The sequence below is a fragment of the Protopterus annectens genome, chromosome 1.part0, assembly GCF_019279795.1.
Source record: "Protopterus annectens isolate FY-2018-M chromosome 1.part0, PAN1.0, whole genome shotgun sequence".
In the NCBI taxonomy this organism is placed as follows: Eukaryota; Metazoa; Chordata; order Ceratodontiformes; family Protopteridae; genus Protopterus; species Protopterus annectens.
The window spans coordinates 1,542,524,129-1,542,544,166 of NC_056725.1; the positions used below are offsets into that span (position 1 = coordinate 1,542,524,129).

Below are 20,038 nucleotides of genomic sequence, written 5' to 3' on the forward strand. Positions count from 1 at the left end.
CCTAGATGGATGCACAACTGAAGCAAGTATTCCGTTGCCTGTAGGAGTCGATGCCTGGTTGGGGCAGTTAGGAGCTAGTTGTCTAGGTAAGGAAACATTTGTGAATCCCAGCAGTCTCAAGTGAGTTGCTACCACTGCCATGCATTTGATGAACACCCTGGGGGCTATGATGAGACCAAAGGGCAGTGGCTGGAACTGGTAATGACTGGCTCCCAGACAGAAGCGCAGATATCTTCTGGCGTGCCTGTTCATTTTGATGTGATAGTATACATGTTGAAGATCTACTGAGCACTTCCAATTGTTCTTTTGTGGTAGTGGCAAAATGGACTGAATTGTGACCATCCACAACCTTGAATATTGTACAAACTGATTTAGTTTGCAGACATCCAAAACTGGTCTCAAGTCCCATGTCTTTTTTTGGCACCGAAATGAACCATGAATAGGTTCCAGACCCTCCCTCATCTGGGGGAACTCTTGGAGGATTCTTTTCTAGCAGCTTTTTTTTCTAGAGCCGCTGCTTCTGTCTGATTGGGTGCAACATCAGGGATTCCTTTTACATTGGTTGGGGGGTTGGGAAAAGTGTATAATATAACCTCTGGATATGATTCTCTGCACCCAGGAATCTTTTGTTGTCGACAGCCAGGCTCACTGGTGCAGAGACAATGTCCCCAGACTGCCTCCAGAGGGAAACAGTCAGACCTCCTTTCAGGAGTGCTAGTAGGGCTTATCCAAGAAGGCATCCTGGAAGCCCTGGTTCTGTAGGCCACCTCTGCCATGAGGATGGCATCTACCATTGGAGCTCTACCCTATAAATCTGTGGGAACTATCTCCACATGTTTTGAAAAGGGTGGGAGGTTGGCATAATGGTTAAGGTGTTCACCTTACAAACACAAGGTCCTGGGTTTGATTCTCAGATGGGGTAAATAGCTAGGCTTAAAATGGCCCACAAAGGCAGTTAGCCTAGTACTAACCTATGAGCCTATGAACCTATGACCCTGGTATTGCAAAACCCCATTTTCTATACATTCTCCTTGATTCTTTGAGAAAAGTCTTTGAGGGGTTGAAAAACATTTGCCCACAGCAGACAGGGTCTTTCCCTCTTGCTCACATCTGACTGCATGTCTTTTACCTTGCAGCCAAACAACAAAGATCCATCAAAAGGTACACTGATAAACAAAGACTTAAAGGACTCTGTAAAATCACAGTCAAATCCAGTCATGTCTCCTGATGGCTATGCTTGAATATGCAAGCCCATGAGGTACCTTCTGCTGCACAGGAGATCAAACTCATGGATATATTAGAAATAGACTGGAGAGTGGCCATTTGCAAGGAGATTCTATTTTGATCCTTGGCAGATGTGGACTTAGAAAGCTATCTGGAAAGCTCTTTTGTCAAATCTCTTTGTAACCTTGCAAAACATGGCAGATAATTCAGCGACCTGAGGGCAAGGTCACTAAAGCAAATATGTGCTTATTAAATCTGTCCAAAGTCCTGGACTCTGTTAGGGAGATGGGCAGAACGCTGCTCTGCAAGTTCTTTCTTGGTGGCTGCTGAAACAACAATGGCATCAAACAGGACTCTTCTGCTCCAGTGTGCTCAGTCCTTAGGGGAGCTAGAGTTTTGTTCGATCTTTTAGGGATCGGCTTTACAGCATCCATCTCCATCCACACCTGACGAGATACGATCTATGAGTTCATCAGCCAGGGAGTAACCAAGAAGTATATGGGCCAGACCCAAAAGCATCCAGGAACACAGAACAATACAGAAATAATGTAAAAGGGGGGGAAGGAGAATAAAAGATAAATATAATAGAGAATTATTAACATTAACTCACAAAAAACACTAACTGTACCTCCAAAGTTCAACAGCAACAGGATCAGTGTCTGAAGCTGAATGGCAACAAACAAGATCTGAAGTATGTTAGGTTGGCATGGCATTATGGGTAAAGGGAAGAGCTTGAGAGAGTTGAATCTGATGATCTGGCAGAAGCAGCCAAGTCAGACCAGAGTCTTGGATCAGAACCTATCAATTTGAATTATATTAAGAAATACAAAGTGCAAATAGCAATGCAGCAGAGGACACATCTGGAAATAAATGAACATGTGAATTTGACAAAAAGGATTTCAGGATGTACATTCAGCAAAATATTGGGGACAAAACAGTATGCAAATTAGCATACTACTACAAATTAGAGATAGAGTGTGGTTTAACCAAAGAACTATTTCTGTTAAGCTGAATTCATACAGCACTGATAACCTTTGATAGTGGCTATTGCAAAAAAGCCATAACTAAAAAGTGGAAGCAAAGAAGACGGCCAAACATAGGGGAAGCCCTGGATTTGATAAATAAGGTGTGAGACTTGGATATAGGGCATTGGGAAAAAAGAAGAAAGTACATTTTTAACTCAAAAATGTGAAGCCTGGAATGAGAAAATTAGAACGCAATTAAAAGTTTGGGACAAACTGCTGGACATATATGACCTAGAAGAAAAGTGGGATAAATGAACAATCTAGCTGCCAAGAAAAGAAGCCGCAGCTATATAGCATTTTGAACATCTAAACATCAATATGTGACAATGTATATTTTATACATGTTGTTACTTTGTAAATAGTTTGGTTTTTAGCTTAATGTTATGTCAGGCTTTCGACTTTTTAGGACTAACTTACAGATGTAGGTCCTTAAAGAGATGAATATGGGTAGGATAAGGAGAGGATTCACTGCAAGAATATCACACTGACTATGATCTAACATTATTGCTAATCATGTAAATAGATTAGAAAAAGGAAAATGAGGTAGCCAACTGTTATGTTCAAAATGGAAGTCTTGAGAGTTTCAGAAATAATTCAAGTGTATAATTCTTAATCTGTAATAAGCCTCTATTTTTCTCAAAATGATTTTTTTTCAGATAAAGAGAAAACTAGAATGGACAGCTACCAGAGAGGAATAAAGATTTGCACCATGCATATGGACTACAGTGGAAACATATTTTAGATTTGGTACACTTTAAATAAGGAAGACCTGATGTAAAAACTGTGTGCGCATATATATATATATATATATATATATATATATATATATATATATATATATATATATATAGGGGGTGGATTCTTAGCCCTTGGGGTAAGTTTACTGACAAGTGCACTCCTTTTCCAACATACAATGCACAACTGTTTTTTTTTCTATCAAATCTAACATTACTATATTCATTTGTTGGCAATATATACCACTGTTGTTCTGTAGCAACGTGATCACAGAAAGAAAACTCAGCACTACATCTTACACAGAGAAGTAGGAAGATGAAGTTGGAAAGAGTCAATGGAGGTATTGTGTCAAATGTTACTTTAACTGTACGTGTTTACAAGAAGGCTGAAAATAACATATCCTATAAAGACAATGTTTATCAAGACGGCACTGTAGTTGAATTATGCATATCTTACAATCTGGAAGCAAGTGCTAAATTATGGGTTTAAAGATTTTGAGATGAACTACAAATGTTACATAAAAAAGGCTTTTGCAGTGGACTGCATTTTTTTATACATAAAAAAAGATTTACCTACTGAGACTTTGCTTAACTCTAAAGAATGACTTTAACAGACTAAATATTTACAAAGAATGGGCAAATGAAAGTTACATATTGGTTTACAACTGTAAAATTATGTCTCGTACAGCACAACTAATGTAAACTGTGTCTGCTTTAGGTACAAGCAATATGTGACCTCTTTACAACAAATCAATATATATCAGAGTTGAAAATAGTGAGGAACACTGCATCACAAATGGCTGCAATTCACAAACACCACTAACCAAAAAAATGGATGTTAGCAAAGAATATTTTTCCCAGTGTTACCACATAATCTCAAAGTTTATCAGTCCCTTCTGGACAGATCCAAACAGCCCACTGTCAGAAGGACCATTGGCTACCTTGCAGAGAAGAATATTTCTGCCACTTTGTATGGAAAGGACAATGAATGAAGCTAATGGATGGTAGGAATAAGATGACATAAGGAAATCATCTTAGCAGGTAAAGGTCAGATTCCTTACTAACACAACGTGACATACAATGCCATCAGTGCACATAAGGATATCCCTGATATGCAGGACATTCCACCAAGATGTCCACGCTTTTTATTAAGTGGTATTCTTCCTGCTGGACTCCTGGCCTCTAGTAGGAGTCAAATAAATGTCGAAAGACCCCACACCCTGGAAAGCAGGCATGCAGCTTGTATATGCTATCTACACTGGCAAGTCATTCCGAGAAGTCACTCATTCCTAAACCTAGGATGCTAGCAGTTCAAACAGATGCCTTGCCTTTGTGCTATTAGGCTAACATTATCTTACAAACATGCAACAGAAAACTCAGCAACAAAACTACATCTTGAACATTACCTAAAGCAGCTGCGATGGTAGAGTTTGCCATCAACAAGGTGTCTCTGAACCAAATGAACATGCTGCTGGCATATTGCACATGTGCTGCTGAGTGTAGTTCGTTGAGGTCTCTCCTCCAAGTCATTCTTGGGAGAAAAGAAAAAGGGGGGAAAAAAGACCACATTAGAAAACAATGCAATGAAATGTTCTCTCTGCATGTAAAATATGTATTTACCTTTTTACAACAGAACAGATTAAACTACTGTTATGAAGCAGATATTTATACAGTAGATTAAACAAGTTATGCACTTGTAACTATACTAGGAAAGTATACTTGTGTAAATACTTTACATAAAAAAGTTATGTATTACTGTAACATTAGATCTAGACGACCAAATTGCACTCTCCTCCTCAACAGCAGGCCTAAGACCAGCAGGTATCAGGCAGTTTGGCAACTGCAACTTCACAAGCAACTAGTCACTCCCCTTTTACCAACAATGCTCTAGAAAATGTGAATTATTACAGCACTTTGGGGCATATGTACAAACTGTGCGCTGTCTGTAACTGCACTCCTTGGATAGTTTGCCCTTGACAATGTTTAAACAGTCAGCCTCCCCCAATACAACCACCACAGGCAGAGGAAACATCCACAGTAACAACCACTACAGTTGTGGGAACATGAAAAAGACAGTCCAAAATAAGTCTGAATTGTCAAACCATCACTGGAGATATGACTTGAAAGTCCTGGAAATCTTAACATGCAAGTCTCTTGACAGACAAGGAAATACAGACTGCACTGTGTCAATTCAAAATTACACTTTGGGAATAAACTCATTTAAGATACTTAAAATCCACTACTGACCTGAGGCCGTTTTTTTTTTAGTTCCCAAAAAGAATATGCAGCATGGGAACATCTGGATGGCTATTTTCTGTATGATATTTAGCACCTCTTTTCTAAATGTATACTTCTGTAATGGGGAGACAGTGAAGCCAGTGAGCAGTATTGGCAGAGAATCATACTACCTCTACATACATCAATGTTCTTATCCATTTGTCTGTGGTGTTCTTATCCACTTTTCTGTGGTGATGGTCAGCCACACCTAAAAGTAGATGGGCAGACATCCCCTGACTGCCTTGAGTGGGAGCAATGTCTCCTTGATCAGACTGCTACCCTCCAAAGAGGGGATCTTGGTACCCTGCTTCTATTATTCCTGCTTTTGGGCTGAGAAGAAATCTGGAATCCAACACATTCATGCTGGCTCCTTTTAGATTTCTAGTTATACTGTTGCTGTTAGCCACATCAAAACTAGAGCTAACATGGGCTCCACTGCATCCTTGAAATGGTACATTGTGGAGTTTGGAACATAACACCAACAGCAGACAGTCTCTTATCCTCTTTTTCTGTGTTCCCTAGGTATAGTCTAATGAACAGGCAAGACAGATCAGACCTAATATAAAAGGGGCGTGAATCAAGGCTACCACAGAAACTTCAGCAAAATCTTGCTCTGCAGGCCACATGTTGAGAGTTAAACATGGAAGACTTAACTGCCATCTGTGACTGCAGTTCTGTCTTGGTGTCCAGTCATCAGCTTATTCAGAGAAGGTCTCTCTTCATCAACTAGCTCTATCTGGAGCCCTAAGATACAAAAAATAAAAGTTATCTACTTAGCCCTGATCACAGATGAGGACCAGGTCCATATTTCGCTACTTATACCAGCACAGACCATTAGGACTAAGTTGGCATGGCATCAAATACCATCCCAGGCTACAAAACTCCTACTTTTTACCCATAATCCTGTGCACAGGAGGCCCTCTCTAAATGTCTGTATGCATGTAAGGCAGAGTAAAAGCAAGACAACCCATGAAGGAAACAAGACTCTGTTAAAGAACTTCCTGACTAAACCAAAAGAGGATGTGGGAAGGAGGGCGAGTCAAAGAAAGATAGTTGTGGTCCTACACATCTGTTATTATGATAAGTAGATAACTTTCATATCTACTCTCTGCTCACAGTTTATGATATCCTTATAAAATGCCTCCTCCAGGCTCCTTGGTGCAGAGGGATGGAGCCATTACTCAATCCTAGGCAACTGGGGTTCTATTAGTAGCCCCAGTACTGAAGGAGACGAGCAGGGAAATAAACAAGTGATGGAATGTGATGTATCAGGCATAAGGAAAGCAAACACGCGCAATTTCTTGAGTGGGGACCAGGAAAGACACTTTCTGTTCTTGATGGGAGACTGTTGCAGCTGCTTGCTGGCAACAACCCTGGCAGATGTAAGGGATGATCAAAGTAGGAACAAATGAGTTGGCTGGCTGTGTGACTCTTCATAAATTCCCACTTCAATGGGCATTCCTTCGTTGAAGGTTGTGCGTTAGGCCCAGCAAGCCAGTACGTAAAAATCTACTGTCAAACATCAGCGGACCGGAGTTCCACTGTGGTGACCCCTAACCGGGAAAAGCCGAAAGACACAAACAATTGTGGAAAGCCTTTTCAAAGTCCAAACCTATTAACGTTGATATATTATTATTATAGAATGTGTCCTTTTGAATCACAATGGTTCACGATTAATGCTGTCAAATGCTCGACTACCTTCTATACACCAACACTGATCCAGATCTATTATTCTAGGCAGTACCTTTGCCATTCTTTTTGCTAAAATCATCACAAATACTTTGCAGTCATGACTCAGAATCAAAATTGGTTATGTCCCTGAATCAAGAGAAGCTTTCCCCTTGTGACACTGTGAGATACTGCCAGCTGTACCAAAAGAAGTAAGACAGTTCACGTGTGGCATATGCTAGCATGGCTGGCTGAAATTTTTAAATAATCTTATGTCATTTGACTGTCACATTGATTTGTACAGGTGCCTGTATTAAAAATGTATTTGCAAAAGTTGCTTATGTTAAAAATGCTGAAAGTGAATTGTACCAGAATCAGGTGACTAGATGTGATGTCATTCTATAACCAGCTGAAGGATGGAACTCTGGTAGCAGTAGTTTGTTTTTCTTTGGAAACTGATAAAAAAGATCTATGTCAATTATTAGTTTGGTTGTTCAGTTTTTGAGTCAGTTCAGTTAGTGTGTAGTATCTCATCTTGCCTTGTGGAAGTGAGCATCTCAGCAGTACATCTTACCTTGCAATATTAAGTGAGTTAACTAGGGACAGTTTCTCTTTAGTTCAGTTAAGAATAATACAGTAAGATTAGTTTAGTATTATTTACTTTTTCTGCATCTATGAGATTCTATCCAACTGTGTTATTTTTATATTCCTGTGACTGAAATTCTGTTGTTTATTATAACTAAATATTAAATATTCTCCTGCTTTCCATTTTATTATCCATTATTAAATATTCTATACTTTTTCACTGTGAGTGGTATTTCAGAGAATACTTTTAACATCTTGAGAGTACTTGTGCTTATTTTAGTGACACTGTGGCCACTCTGAAAAGCCTTGCTGCTTCGGTCACATTTCTATTATTATTAATATGCCACAGTGTAATTGGTTACCCTTTGTAAGAGCCTTAAAGTATCGGACTGGTGGCAATCAACGTTATAGTTGGTAGAAAGGGGACACAGCTTGTGAATCTATGCCAGCCTTTCTCAGATGTGTGTGTGAGAAAAATCAGATATTCAAATGTCTGTGTCAGAAATTTGAAACTGGGACAGTGCTCCAAAGTGGGATCTGGAGAAACAGGCTCTCTAGTCCCAGGTCTGGAGCAGGTTCCCTGTGTGCTCTTGAGGGAAACTGTGCTTGATGCAGACAGCTGCACTTGAAATACTGTGCAAATCCATTCCTGTTTTTTTAGTGACTGCCTTTTTTACCATTGTCAGTGGTGAGGACTGGTGCTCTTTGACTACTGGCTCGGGTTAAAGAGAGGCCGTCACACCACTCCTTAGGAAAAACTACCACTACTGCTCCTTTCCATGTCAAGGGCAGATACCGGCCCACAGAAAAATATTAAGAAGGACCAGCTAGATTTTTATGTCCTGTTCCTTAATCATCTGGACTTATTTTATTTGTCTTTGTTGACCGGGAAAGTCCAACTGGGCAAAGCTCATTTTCAGCGGAGGCCCGGGGAGAAAAGCACAAACATAGTACATTTATATTAACAACTGAATTTCAGACAGTTTTGGAAAAAAAAAAAGAAGTTATGTACTTACCATAAAGTTTCCATGTTTGTTGTCCTCCCACACCCTTCTTTCTTACTGGATGGCTTCGGAACCGACATTTGGCTCCGACTCGGCCAATATACTAACTCGAAGTCTCTGAATTGGCTTGTGGCTCAATATCTATCCCGCAATGCACTGGAGTAACCCCCAGCTCTAGTTTGCTGCTAGCCATAAACGGAATGTACATTCCTATTTACGTAACATGAAATATATATATATATATATATATATATATATATAAAACAATTAACAATCTGCATTCAAACTGGAACCTTCGTTTGAGAAACAGCCTTACAGAACTATCTGCAAATATATAGAGCTGAGTATATTTTTCTGTATTATTCTGTATTATAGAGCTAAATTGTTTGCTTAGATATCTGTTGTATATATATATATATATATATATATATATATATATATATATATATATATATATATATATATATATATATATATATATATATATATGTGTATATATATATATATATATATATATATAGAGAGAGAGAAAGAGAGAGAAAACAGTATATATTTTTTGACTTTATAATTTGCACATTCCTCACATCTGTGTTGAAACTGTCCCCCCACCCCTCCCAGTTCTTGGTTGTAGTTTAAATTTGGTGGCTTTTGCAGTGCCCGCCCCACTGTAGATTTGATCTAAGACACTCCCCCAGGCCCATCTCTTTACCGCATTCTACCTAATTAACCCTTTCTGCACTTGCTTTTAGTCCTTTTTAATTACATTTTTTCAAACTGTGTGTGGACTAATATTGCTACATATTCAAGTGTGCCAGCTTGCACTGCATGAGAATTGTATTTACTACTGCTTTTGCTACTTTTCTGGAAAAAAAAAATTACTGTACTTGTGTTTCTTCCTACTTTATTTTGCTTTTGTGTCATCTTAAAAGTACTCAACTGTATTTATTACTGCTTGGTGTAACTCATTCTAAGCCTTTTAGTTTCAACACCTGGGCTTCAGACCAGTTGTTTTACATTGAGAGGGTTTGTGGTCTGCACTGTAGTGGCAGAACAGGTAGCTTACATCCTTCTAAGTTGGGAACTGCTGACTGAGGGCTCAGTGTCTGTTATTCCAAAAGTGTATTAATTCTGGTTTAAGCACTTGGGCTTTCAGGCCAGTTATTTTACATTAAGAGGGTTCGTGGTCTGCACTCTTGTGGGAGTAGAGGATGGACTCTGCCCTTCTGAGCTGGGAATTTCTGGTTAAAGGCTTATAGTGCATGCATATCTGAACTGCTTCTTACTGAAATTGGTACACCTTGTTTGCTGTAGCATAGACTAGATCCAGGCCTGCTGAATCTAGCTTTGTTGTATAACTTGAGCACTAAACCAGGCTTGGTAGTAACTTGATTTAAGTGTAGCTATCATTCTAAGTCTTTTGGATTAAGCACTTGGGCTTCAGACCAGTTGTTTTACATTATGAAGGTTTGTGGCATGCACTGTGGTGGCAGGACAGGTAGCTTTCATCCTTCTAAGTTGGGAACTGCTGATTGAAAGCTCAGTTCTGTTACTCCTAAAGTGTATTAGTTCTGGTTTATGCACTTGGGCTTCAGGCCAGTTATTTTACATTAAGAAGGTTCGTGGTCTGCACTCTTGTGGGAGGAGAGGCTGGACTCTGCCCTTCTGAGCTGGGAATTTCTGGTTAAAGGTTTATAGTGCCTGCATATATGAACTGTTTCTTACTGAAATTGGTACACCTTATTTGCTGTAGCATAGACTAGATCCAGGCCTGCTGAATCTAGCTTTGTATGCTTGTTGTTTGTTTGCTTGTTATTTCCCTGGAACACTAATTCCACCTAAAACGCGGCTTCTCAGTGCTTCTGTGGATCCCTAGTGATATCTGCATTGCTTACTGCACTTATTTCCTTGTTTCACTTGAAAGAAAGTTACTGTTTGTCATTTTTGCATTTAAGTTACCTGTAACACATTGCACTTACGTTACCTGGCACTTGCTCAATAAAGCAATTATATAAGTCAGCACTAAAAATTAAAAGCACTACACCCTCACTCCCCATTGGCCCTTGTTTTCAATTATAAAGGAATTCCCAATATTATTCTAGCATGTCCAAAGGTCAGTTGTCAATCTCCTCTCCGGTCCAGCTGGTGAATCTGGGAATCTTGAGGCAATGTTACAACTGCCTCATGTACACAGACAACCCTCTCCTCCTCCCAACAAATTCCAACACATGTGAGAGATGCAACCATATAGCCAAACTGGAGGCTAAGCTCCCTCAACTCAGTACTGGCATAACCAAGTCAGGAGGAGAAGGAAACCACACTCACTACAATTCCAGTCTCACATAGACCTACCACGACAGCAAACCAAACACATAATCACACAAAAACATACTCGGAGGCTCTAAATAAAGATCCGCCTAAGCAGCAGAGACCTCCAAAGCAGACACCCAAGCAACCACTACCCCAAAACAAAACACGTGCAACACATATCTCACAAAGCCAGTGTGCCAAACAGTCACAGCCCTTAAGGCTAAACAATACACCTGATACACTTGTAATAGGTGACTCTATTGTCAGGCACACTGACGTCCCGCTCACCAGGCTGAACAAGGAGAAGGTCACAGTGATCTGCCACATAACACAAGCACTCAGGTCACTCCAAGGCAAGTACAAATATGACTCAGTCATTGTCCATGCTGGTGTGAATGACCTGAGATGTACCTCCCTGGACTACATGAAGAGAGACATAGAGGAGCTCTCTGAGCATGTAGCCCAGGCTGGTATGACCCTGACCTTGAGTAGCATCTTACCCTCACCAAGAATGATGCCACAATATGAAGACAAGATGATCAATTTCAACAATTGGCTTAAGTATTGGTGTCATTCAAAGGGGATCCAATGCCTGTCAGCCTGGGATGATATGCTGGACAAGCCATGATGCTTCGCTAGGGATGGCTTGCATCTGTCACCCCTGGGCTTTCGGATATTGGCAAAGGCTCTTGCTACCCCCATAGTGCCTTTTTTAGGCAAGGCTCAAAAGACAAACCCACCTCCATAGGTATCACAAGGGATAAGAAACTAAGAGTAATGCTACTCAACGCCAGAAGTCTAAACCTCAAGATGCATGCACTTGAAACTCTCCTTAGTATGAAGAACATCGATATCTGTGCAGTAACAGAAACCTGGTTCAGGGCTCCCGAGAGCACCCCAGCACTACCAGGTTATACCTCATACCATGCTTTTCGGCCCAAAAACTTGGACCGAACCACAAAAGGAGGGGGTGTATCGATATTCATCAAAAATACCCACACCTCCAGGTTGGTGGCAAAGCACGAAGCATCAGAGACTATCCATGTGCAACTAACAGTGGGTGAAACTGCCTTCCAGTTTATAGCCTGCTACAGACCACCCTCCCAAACCCAGGAACCCCACTCAGCCTTCCCGAGAACACTGGAAAATATGAAGGTCTCTCCAAACACCATTATATTGGGCGACTTCAATTACCCAAACATAGACTGGGAGCATTACTCTATCTCCAACACCCTAGCCCAAAGGTTCCTAGAATTCATAAATTCAAATGCTATGGAACAACTTGTTACCACTCCCACAAGAGGGGAAAACATACTGGACCAGATCATCACCAACATAGGGACTCTACGCTCCAGACCAGAAGTGTATCCCTCACTGGTAAGATCAGACCGTAAACTGATCTCACTGGATATTCACATCCCGACCCCACCCCCTGCCCAGAAAACCACAGTGAAAAACTTCTCTAAAGCAAATTTCACACTCCTCAAAACCGAGGTGGAATCCTTCAAAGCCCCAGGGCCTGTGGAAAATACAGCCCAGACCGCAGAATCCTTTATAAATGCATTCTATGAACACCTTCAGGAATGCATGGATCATGCAATCCCAAATAAAACCAAGACCCAATCCTCCAAAGGCAGACGTCCTGTCTGGTGGACCCCAGCCATAAACAAACTATACAACAGAAGGAGGAAGCTACTTCATGATAGAGCAAAATCCCAAAAAGGGAAGGCATCTCTGATCAGTATTAGCAAAAAAACTAAGGGCACTCATAAAATAGTCTAAGGCCAGCTTCGAGAGAAAAATTGCACAGGACACTAAGGATAATCACAAGGCTTTCTTTAGTTATGTTAGGAACCTGGGTGGGAATTCCTAGATATGCTCAGAATTAGTCCAAAATGACAAAAAAATACACCGAACCCACAGACATTGCCAACATCTTAGCTGACAGGTTCAGCGCAAACTTCTCCCCCCCCTCCCCACCAAAAGGGCAAATATCTATCCCAGCAGAGTTCTGCCCCCCTGACATCTCATATGCTCAGGTAACAGCCGCCCTCTCCAAAGCAAAAAAAACAGCATCAATGGGACCAGACGGTGTCCCGGGTTGCGTCCTACATGAACTCCAAGAAGAGCTAAACCCAAACATAAAACTACTGTTCAATCTCAGCCTTACTACAGGATATGTACCCAAAGAGTGGCGTACAGCAACAGTGGTCCCTCTCCACAAAGGTGGTGCCTCAACGGATCCTGGAAGCTATCGCCCCATAAGCCTGACTAGCTTGGTCTGCAAAGCTATGGAAAGGATCATCATGGACCTCATAAATAAAGATATTGGGGACCTACAGACACTGGATCCTACCTAGTTTGGCTTTGTTAAGGGCAGATCCTGCCTCTTAAACCTGGTCGACTTCTTTGAAACAGTCACCAAGGCCATTGACGAAGGGAAGGTGGTCCACACAGCCTACCTGGACCTCACAAAAGCCTTCGATACAATACCCCACTCGGGCATTATAGATAAGCTCACCAGCTTAAATATAAACCCCTATGTCACTAGATAGGTTGCAAACTGGCTCAAGGACAGAACCCACATGGTTAGAATTGCTGGAGCCATGTCAGACTCTAAACCAGTTACAAGTGGCGTCCCACAAGGCTCAGTCCTGGGACCTCTCTTGTTCGGTATATATTTCTCGGAGGTACAGGTCAACACAGAAGGACTGTGGCTGACCAAGTTCGCAGATGACTGCAAACTGGGTGCCATAATCGACTCTCCAGCCGACACAAGCATCCTCCAAAAGGGCCTCATAGAAACAGACAACTGGTGCCAGAGCCATGGCCTCAAGCTAAGCCAAAAGTGTATAGTCATCCCCTTTGGCAAAAACAAAGTGCCCACAAATTACCACGTAGGTGGTAATCCATTAAGTACAGAAGAAGTAATTAGGGACCTGGGGACCCAAGTTGATAGCAATCTCTCATTTGACAACCACATGGCCAAAGTGGTTAGAAAAACATTTTATATTGCCCACCTAATCATGAAGGGATTCACATCTAGATTAGGGGAGGTCATCGTGCCTTTTTACTCATCCCTCATCAGGCCCATAATCGAGTACAATGCCCCTTTTGGGATGTACCTTACCAAACACCTGCAGCAACTGGAAAGACCCCAAAAGTACCTCACCAAGAGGATCAAAGGGCTCAAACAGATGCCATATGCTGCCCGATTAAAGAAACTCCAGCTCTACTCAGTGGCATACCGCCTGCTCAGAGGCGACCTGTGCCCGATGTATAAAGCCATGTCCAACCTGGAATTAAGGGACATGCTGCACCTCAAAAAATCCAAATCCCATTGAGCTACACGCTCGAGAGACTTGAACCTCAGCACTGAAATAAATAGGACATGCTGTAGGGACAGATTCATAACCCAGAGGCTCCCTTCACTCTGGAATAAAATCCCAGTCCAGGTTAGGCAGAGTCCCTCATTGACTCTCTTCAAGAGGAATCTTGATGAGTGGATGGGAGATCGTAGGTTTACCCCGGGTATCACTTCTGTGTCACTGTTAGACAGAGGCACAGTATACTAACCTCGAAAAAGGGCATAGCAAAATTAATTTAAAATGGGTGGCGAAAGCCAAACATACTCTGGCTAGGCTTATAAATGCCCTAGGGCAGATAGCCTAGTATGAACCTATGAACCTATATATATATATATTTATTATTTTATTTTACATTTGTTGACCGGGCTAGTCCAACTGGATATTTTTCCATTTTCAGCAGAGGCCCGGGGAGAAAAGCTCCACATATAGACAAAAGGAGATACATCATTAGGACAAATGACATAATGCACATTATTACCTATATCTAAAAACAGGAAAAGAAAGTGATAGAACATGGAAAAAGGAAATGTAATAAGTTAACCAAAAGCACAGGACTTAACTTTCTAGCGAAACATAATCTTGAACATTCTAACATGTTTTAATACCAAGGAGGGAGTATAAGATTAAAGAAAGAGAAGCAACAATAGGGAGAGAGCAGATATAAATAGACATATACTAGTTAGAGAGAGATTCAGGGCCATAAAGATGAAAGATGACGAGGAGCAGTCTGTAAGGTAGAAAAAGAAAGGTAAGGGAGGAAGCAGGAGGGCCAGAAGAGTAGGGAGAGAAACGTGAGATTAATAGATGGAAATTACTTTGGTCAGGATTAGAGCAGGGACACATCCAGTGGCTTTTAAGGTAAATTCTGAGTTTTTGTTTAAACAAAACAGTGGAGGCAATGGAAGTAAGTTCAGAAGGAAGTTGATTCCAGTGTTTTCCAATGGTATTTGAAAAAAGGGAATCACCTGCTAGGTTTTTAGATTTGGTTAAGGTAACTAGCAGTTTGCTAGATGAACGGAGGGAGTTTAGATTAGAGTAGGGGGTGAAGAGGTTAGAGAGTATAGGTGTGTTGTGAGGTTGGTAAAATGCTCAATGGACAAATGTGAGTTGGGAAAGAAGTAACATGTTTGATAGTTCAAGCCAGTTAAGTTGCTGCAGATTCAGACAGTGGTGCGTTCTGAAAGGTTTACCAGTAACAAATCTAGCTATATTATTGTACGTGGTAGATAGTTTAGAGAGAATATTTTATATATATATATACATACATACATACATACACACACATATGTACAATATATGTATAACAGGACAAACAAGTAATTTCAGAGGAACTTTCTCAATGGAAGGATAGAAAAACTCTCATCCGAGTTCTCTAGGAGCCTTGGCTGGGGGAAGGAGGGAGGGAGGGATGCAAGAAAGAAAGGCGAGAGAGAACAACAAACATGGAACGTTATGGTAAGTACATAACTTCATGTCATCTTGTCCCTCTCGCCTTCTTTCTTACTGGATTGGACAGTGTCCCTAGCAACATTTTCCCGGGTGGCTCATGGAAGTACACCTTTGAGCACTGTGGACCCAAAAGAAGCTCTGCCCCTGGTGGGCAAAATCTACCTTGCAATGAGTAATAAAAGTATGGGGCCTGGCTCATGTAACCACTGCACAAATGCTGTCCATAGACAGTCTAGCATAGTAAGTAGATGAAGTTGCTAGAGTTCTAGTTGAATGTCCTTTGATTCTGAAAGGTAGACTTCTATTGTTCGAAGTGGGTGTGTGTGTATATATATCTATATCTATATCTATATATATATATATATATATATATATATATATATATATATATATATATATATAATACAACTGGTAAGCCAATTTGAGTGTGTAACTTTTGATACTGGTTTGCCTCGCTTTGCTTGAGAGAAAGAAACAAATAGTTGGTCTGTTTTCCTGAAATCTTTGGTTCTATGTAAATAAAATCTCAGTTGCCTATGTACATTCAACTGATGTAGTTTGTATTCTGCCTTGTTGGAATGATTAGGAAAGAAAACTGAAGTTCAATAGACTGGTCCAGATTGGATTGAGAGGAGATGTTTGGCACGAAAGATGGATTAGTCCTCAATGATACTCCATCCTTATGAAAGATTAGACATGGTGGCTTAACTGATAGGGCTTGCAACTCCGTGGCTCTATATGCAGATGTAGTGGCCACTAATAAGATGGTCTTACAGGAGAGAAACTTCAGATCACATGAAGAAGCAGGCTCAAAATGGGGTAAAGTTAGATAAGTAAGAATGAAACTTAGGTCCCAAGGTGATAGAGGTTCTTTAATGGCAGGCCTCAACAAACAAGTTCCTTTTAAAAATGCTTTACACAGTCTGTGTGACATGAGATTGGGAGTGTATTCACCAATGTGATAACTGGAAATTGCAGCTAAATGGACTTTAATTGCAGCCGCAGCAGAGCCTTGCTGAAAAAGGTCTGCTAGGAATTTTAAAATTGAACTAATAGAGGCATAGAAGGGATCTATGTCTTTTGCTCTTGCCCAGTAAGAGAATCGCTTCCATTTACTGGAATACAATTTCCTGGTAGAAGCCTTATGAGAAGAGACCAAAATGTTTTTTGACTGCTGGAGTAAAATCTTGAAGGCTGACTATGTTTGGAAGTGGAGCAGCCAAGCTGTCAAATTGAGGGTCTGGAGAGAAAGATGAAGTGCACCAGACATATGAGTCAGAAGGTCTGGGACTAGGTCCAGAGTCCATGGCTTCTCCTGAAGGTGAGGCCAGAGGAAGGGGAACCAAATCTGACAAGGCCAGTATGGAACAATGAGAATTAGCCAGCTTCCCAAGACCTTGGCTTTCTGAATGACTTTGAGAATTATCAGAAAGGGAGGAAAGGCAGACAGTAGTCCTGAGGGCCAATCGTGGACGAGTGTGTCTATCTGTCTCCCTCACTAGGGGGATTAGGGCAAAGTAGCTGCTGAATTTGGTGTTCAGAGGGTTTTCAAATGGGTCGCAGCAAGGCAGGCCCCAATTCCGGAAAATCTTGTCTACTATGCTCTGTTTCAGAGTTCACTTGTGAGGCATTAAAATCACCCTGCTGATCTTGTTGGCTATCACAATGGACTTCCCCGAGATGTGCGTTGCTACCAGAAAACATTGGGAAGAGACTGCCCATTGCCATACTCTTAGCACCTCTCAACAAAGGGGGGTATGATTTGGTTTCTCCTTGCTTGTTTGTGTACCAAACTACAGACATGTTGTCTGACTGGATTGCAATCGTTCCTAGTGGGAGAGAGTCCTGAAGTGCTTACAATGCCAGAAGCAATGCTCGCATCTCTAGAACACTGATGTGCAGCTGAGCCTCGTGTTCTTGCCATGTGCCTTGGACTGTTCCTCCCAGATAACCCCCCCCCCATCCTATCTGGGAAGTGTCTGTGGTCACTGTAGCAACATGTTGTTGTGGAACAAAGGATCTTCAGAGGGTAACATGATCAGACTGAAGCCACCATCAGAGATTTTTCTTGCATGAATTCATTACTGTTATCTGATGGGATACAGGAATTTCCTGAAGAGACAATTGAGCAAACAGAAGCCACTGAAGGATTCTCATGTGCATCCTGGCTAGAGGGACAAGAGTTATGGTTGACGTCATGGTTCCAAGACGTGTTAGGACTACTTTTGCTTTTACTTTGCTCCTGGGAAGAATGTTGACTATTTGCTGTCTGAGGACAGAGACTCTGTCAGCCAGAATGCGAGCCATCATAGAAGTGTTGTCTAGATCTGCGCCGATAAATATAACATGTTGACAAGGCAACAAGGCAGACTTTTGAAAATTCACTGTTATGCCTGAGCACAAAGTTCCAGTGTAGTGTCCCTGGCATGTGGAAGTAGATGCTTGGTGGTGGCAGATGGGAGCAAGTCATCCAGGTATGGAAACACTTGGAATCCTAGGTGCCTCAGGTGAGCCGTTACTACTGCCATGCATTTGGTGAACACTCTGGGTGCTGTAGTGAGACCAAAGGGCAGAGCTCAAAACTGATAATGACTGGCTCCCAGCCGGAAGCGCAGATGACTCCTTAATGCTGTCCATTTTTATGTGGTAGTACGCATCTTGGAGGTCTATTGAGCACATCCAATCATCTTTCCCTAAAAAGGGAAGAACAGACTGCAGTCACCATTTGGAACTTGGACTTCTTTACAGATTCGTTCAACTTGCTGAGATACAAAATGGGTCTCCAGTCCCCTGTTCTTTTTGATACTAAAAAGAATCTTGCATAAATTCCGAATCCTATTTGGTCTGCAGTGACTTCTTGGATGACTTTTGTTTAGCAACTCCTGGATTGCTGTGGTTGCTTGTTCCGTCTAACTGGGTGGAACATCCGGGATTTTTCTGATCTGTGGAATGGAATGGCAAAATGGAATGGAATATGCTCTGGATACTTTACTTTGTACCCAATTGTCCCTTGTGATATTTCACCAGGCTTCCGAGTATAAAGTTACTCTTCCCCCAAATGTCTCCAGAGAAGAGCAGTCGGGCCTCCTTTCAGGAGCGATGATTATGTCGGCTGCGAAAGGAATCGCGGTCACCCTGGTTTTGTGGACCCCCCTGCCACTTGGGCAGCATCTACCATTATTGCCTCCCCCTCTGCCCCTAGAGAAGGGTTCACCTCGTGCATCTTGAAAAACTCCCTGGGATCTTTTGAACCAAATTTTTCCACTCTTCTGGTCCTTAGGATAAGGACTTGAAGGTACGGAAAAACATACTCCAATGGCAGACCTAGTTTTCCCTTCCTGCTCGCATCTGGTGAATGTGTCCTTGACCTTTGGTCCAAAAAGAGAGGAGCCATCAAAAGGGGCATTGGTAAAGGCAGACTTGAAGGGCTCTACAAAGTTGCACAAGCACATCCAGGAGTGCTTCCTCAGGGAAACTCCGGAACCCGCTGCCCTGCTCACTCCATCTGCAGCATGGGATATCAGCCTCATGGAAGAGTTGACTATGGAATTTAAGGTGGATAGCTTGGCGGTCACTTTTTCTGAGGCCCCCCCCCCCACAGATAATGAATCTTGTGGAGCATCTCCTAACTCCTTCAAGAGATCTCTTTGAAGTCTTGTAAATTGTCTGAGGTAATTCAGCAACCTGCGGGTGAAAGTCGCTGGTGAGAAAACATGCTTCACATATCTGTCCGTCTTTTGAGACTCCTTATTCTGCGGATGGCCAGATGAGGACATCTCAGAGAGTTCTTTTTTGGTGGCTGCTGCCACCACCATAGCATCTATGGGTACGCCTTTTGAGAGGAATTCCTTATCCAAAGGAGCTGACAGTAATGTATTTGGCCTCCTAGGGACTGGCTCCATAGTGTCTGGTGACTCCCACACCTTTCGACTAACCAAACTCATGAGCTCATCGAAAGGCGGAGAAACTCAGCAGGCTGAAGGTGGAGATCTGAAGGCCTTCACGTACACAGACTCATCAGAAGGGTCGATGGGCTTCCAGCCACCTTTGTGTTGTAGGATATCCAGGATATCTGAGAAAGAGATATCTTCAGAGGGTGACCATGGGGACCCTTCTGCTTCCTCAAGGTCAGTGCCAGAAGTGATGGACTCATCAGGGGAGTCTACATGCTTCCCTCTTGCATGTTTTCTTCCGAGGTGGCTCCTCACACGAATAGTCTGGGGAGGTCTCGGAAGAGTGGGGCTCACCCGATGGGGCTTCCTGAGGCCCTGAATCTCTGCTGCCCTGTGGATAGGATGGTGCCGAAGCAGACGCCTGTGCCTGAGGGGGAAGAATGCCAGTATCCCTGAGTAGAGCTCCAGGAGGGGACAGCACACTCATCATTTTGAAGGCCAATC

At 42.0% G+C, this 20,038-nt stretch overlaps 1 protein-coding gene across 1 annotated transcript in view; it reads right to left on the bottom strand.

Annotated features, from left to right (window-relative positions):
* MICALL1 (MICAL like 1) overlaps positions 1–20,038 on the bottom strand; it is a 977,256-nt gene that overhangs the window by 531,495 nt on the left and 425,723 nt on the right. The window contains exon 5 of the mRNA XM_044068010.1: positions 4,390–4,514. Coding sequence (XP_043923945.1) covers positions 4,390–4,514 — 125 coding nt within the window. The remainder of the gene's footprint in view (positions 1–4,389; positions 4,515–20,038) is intronic.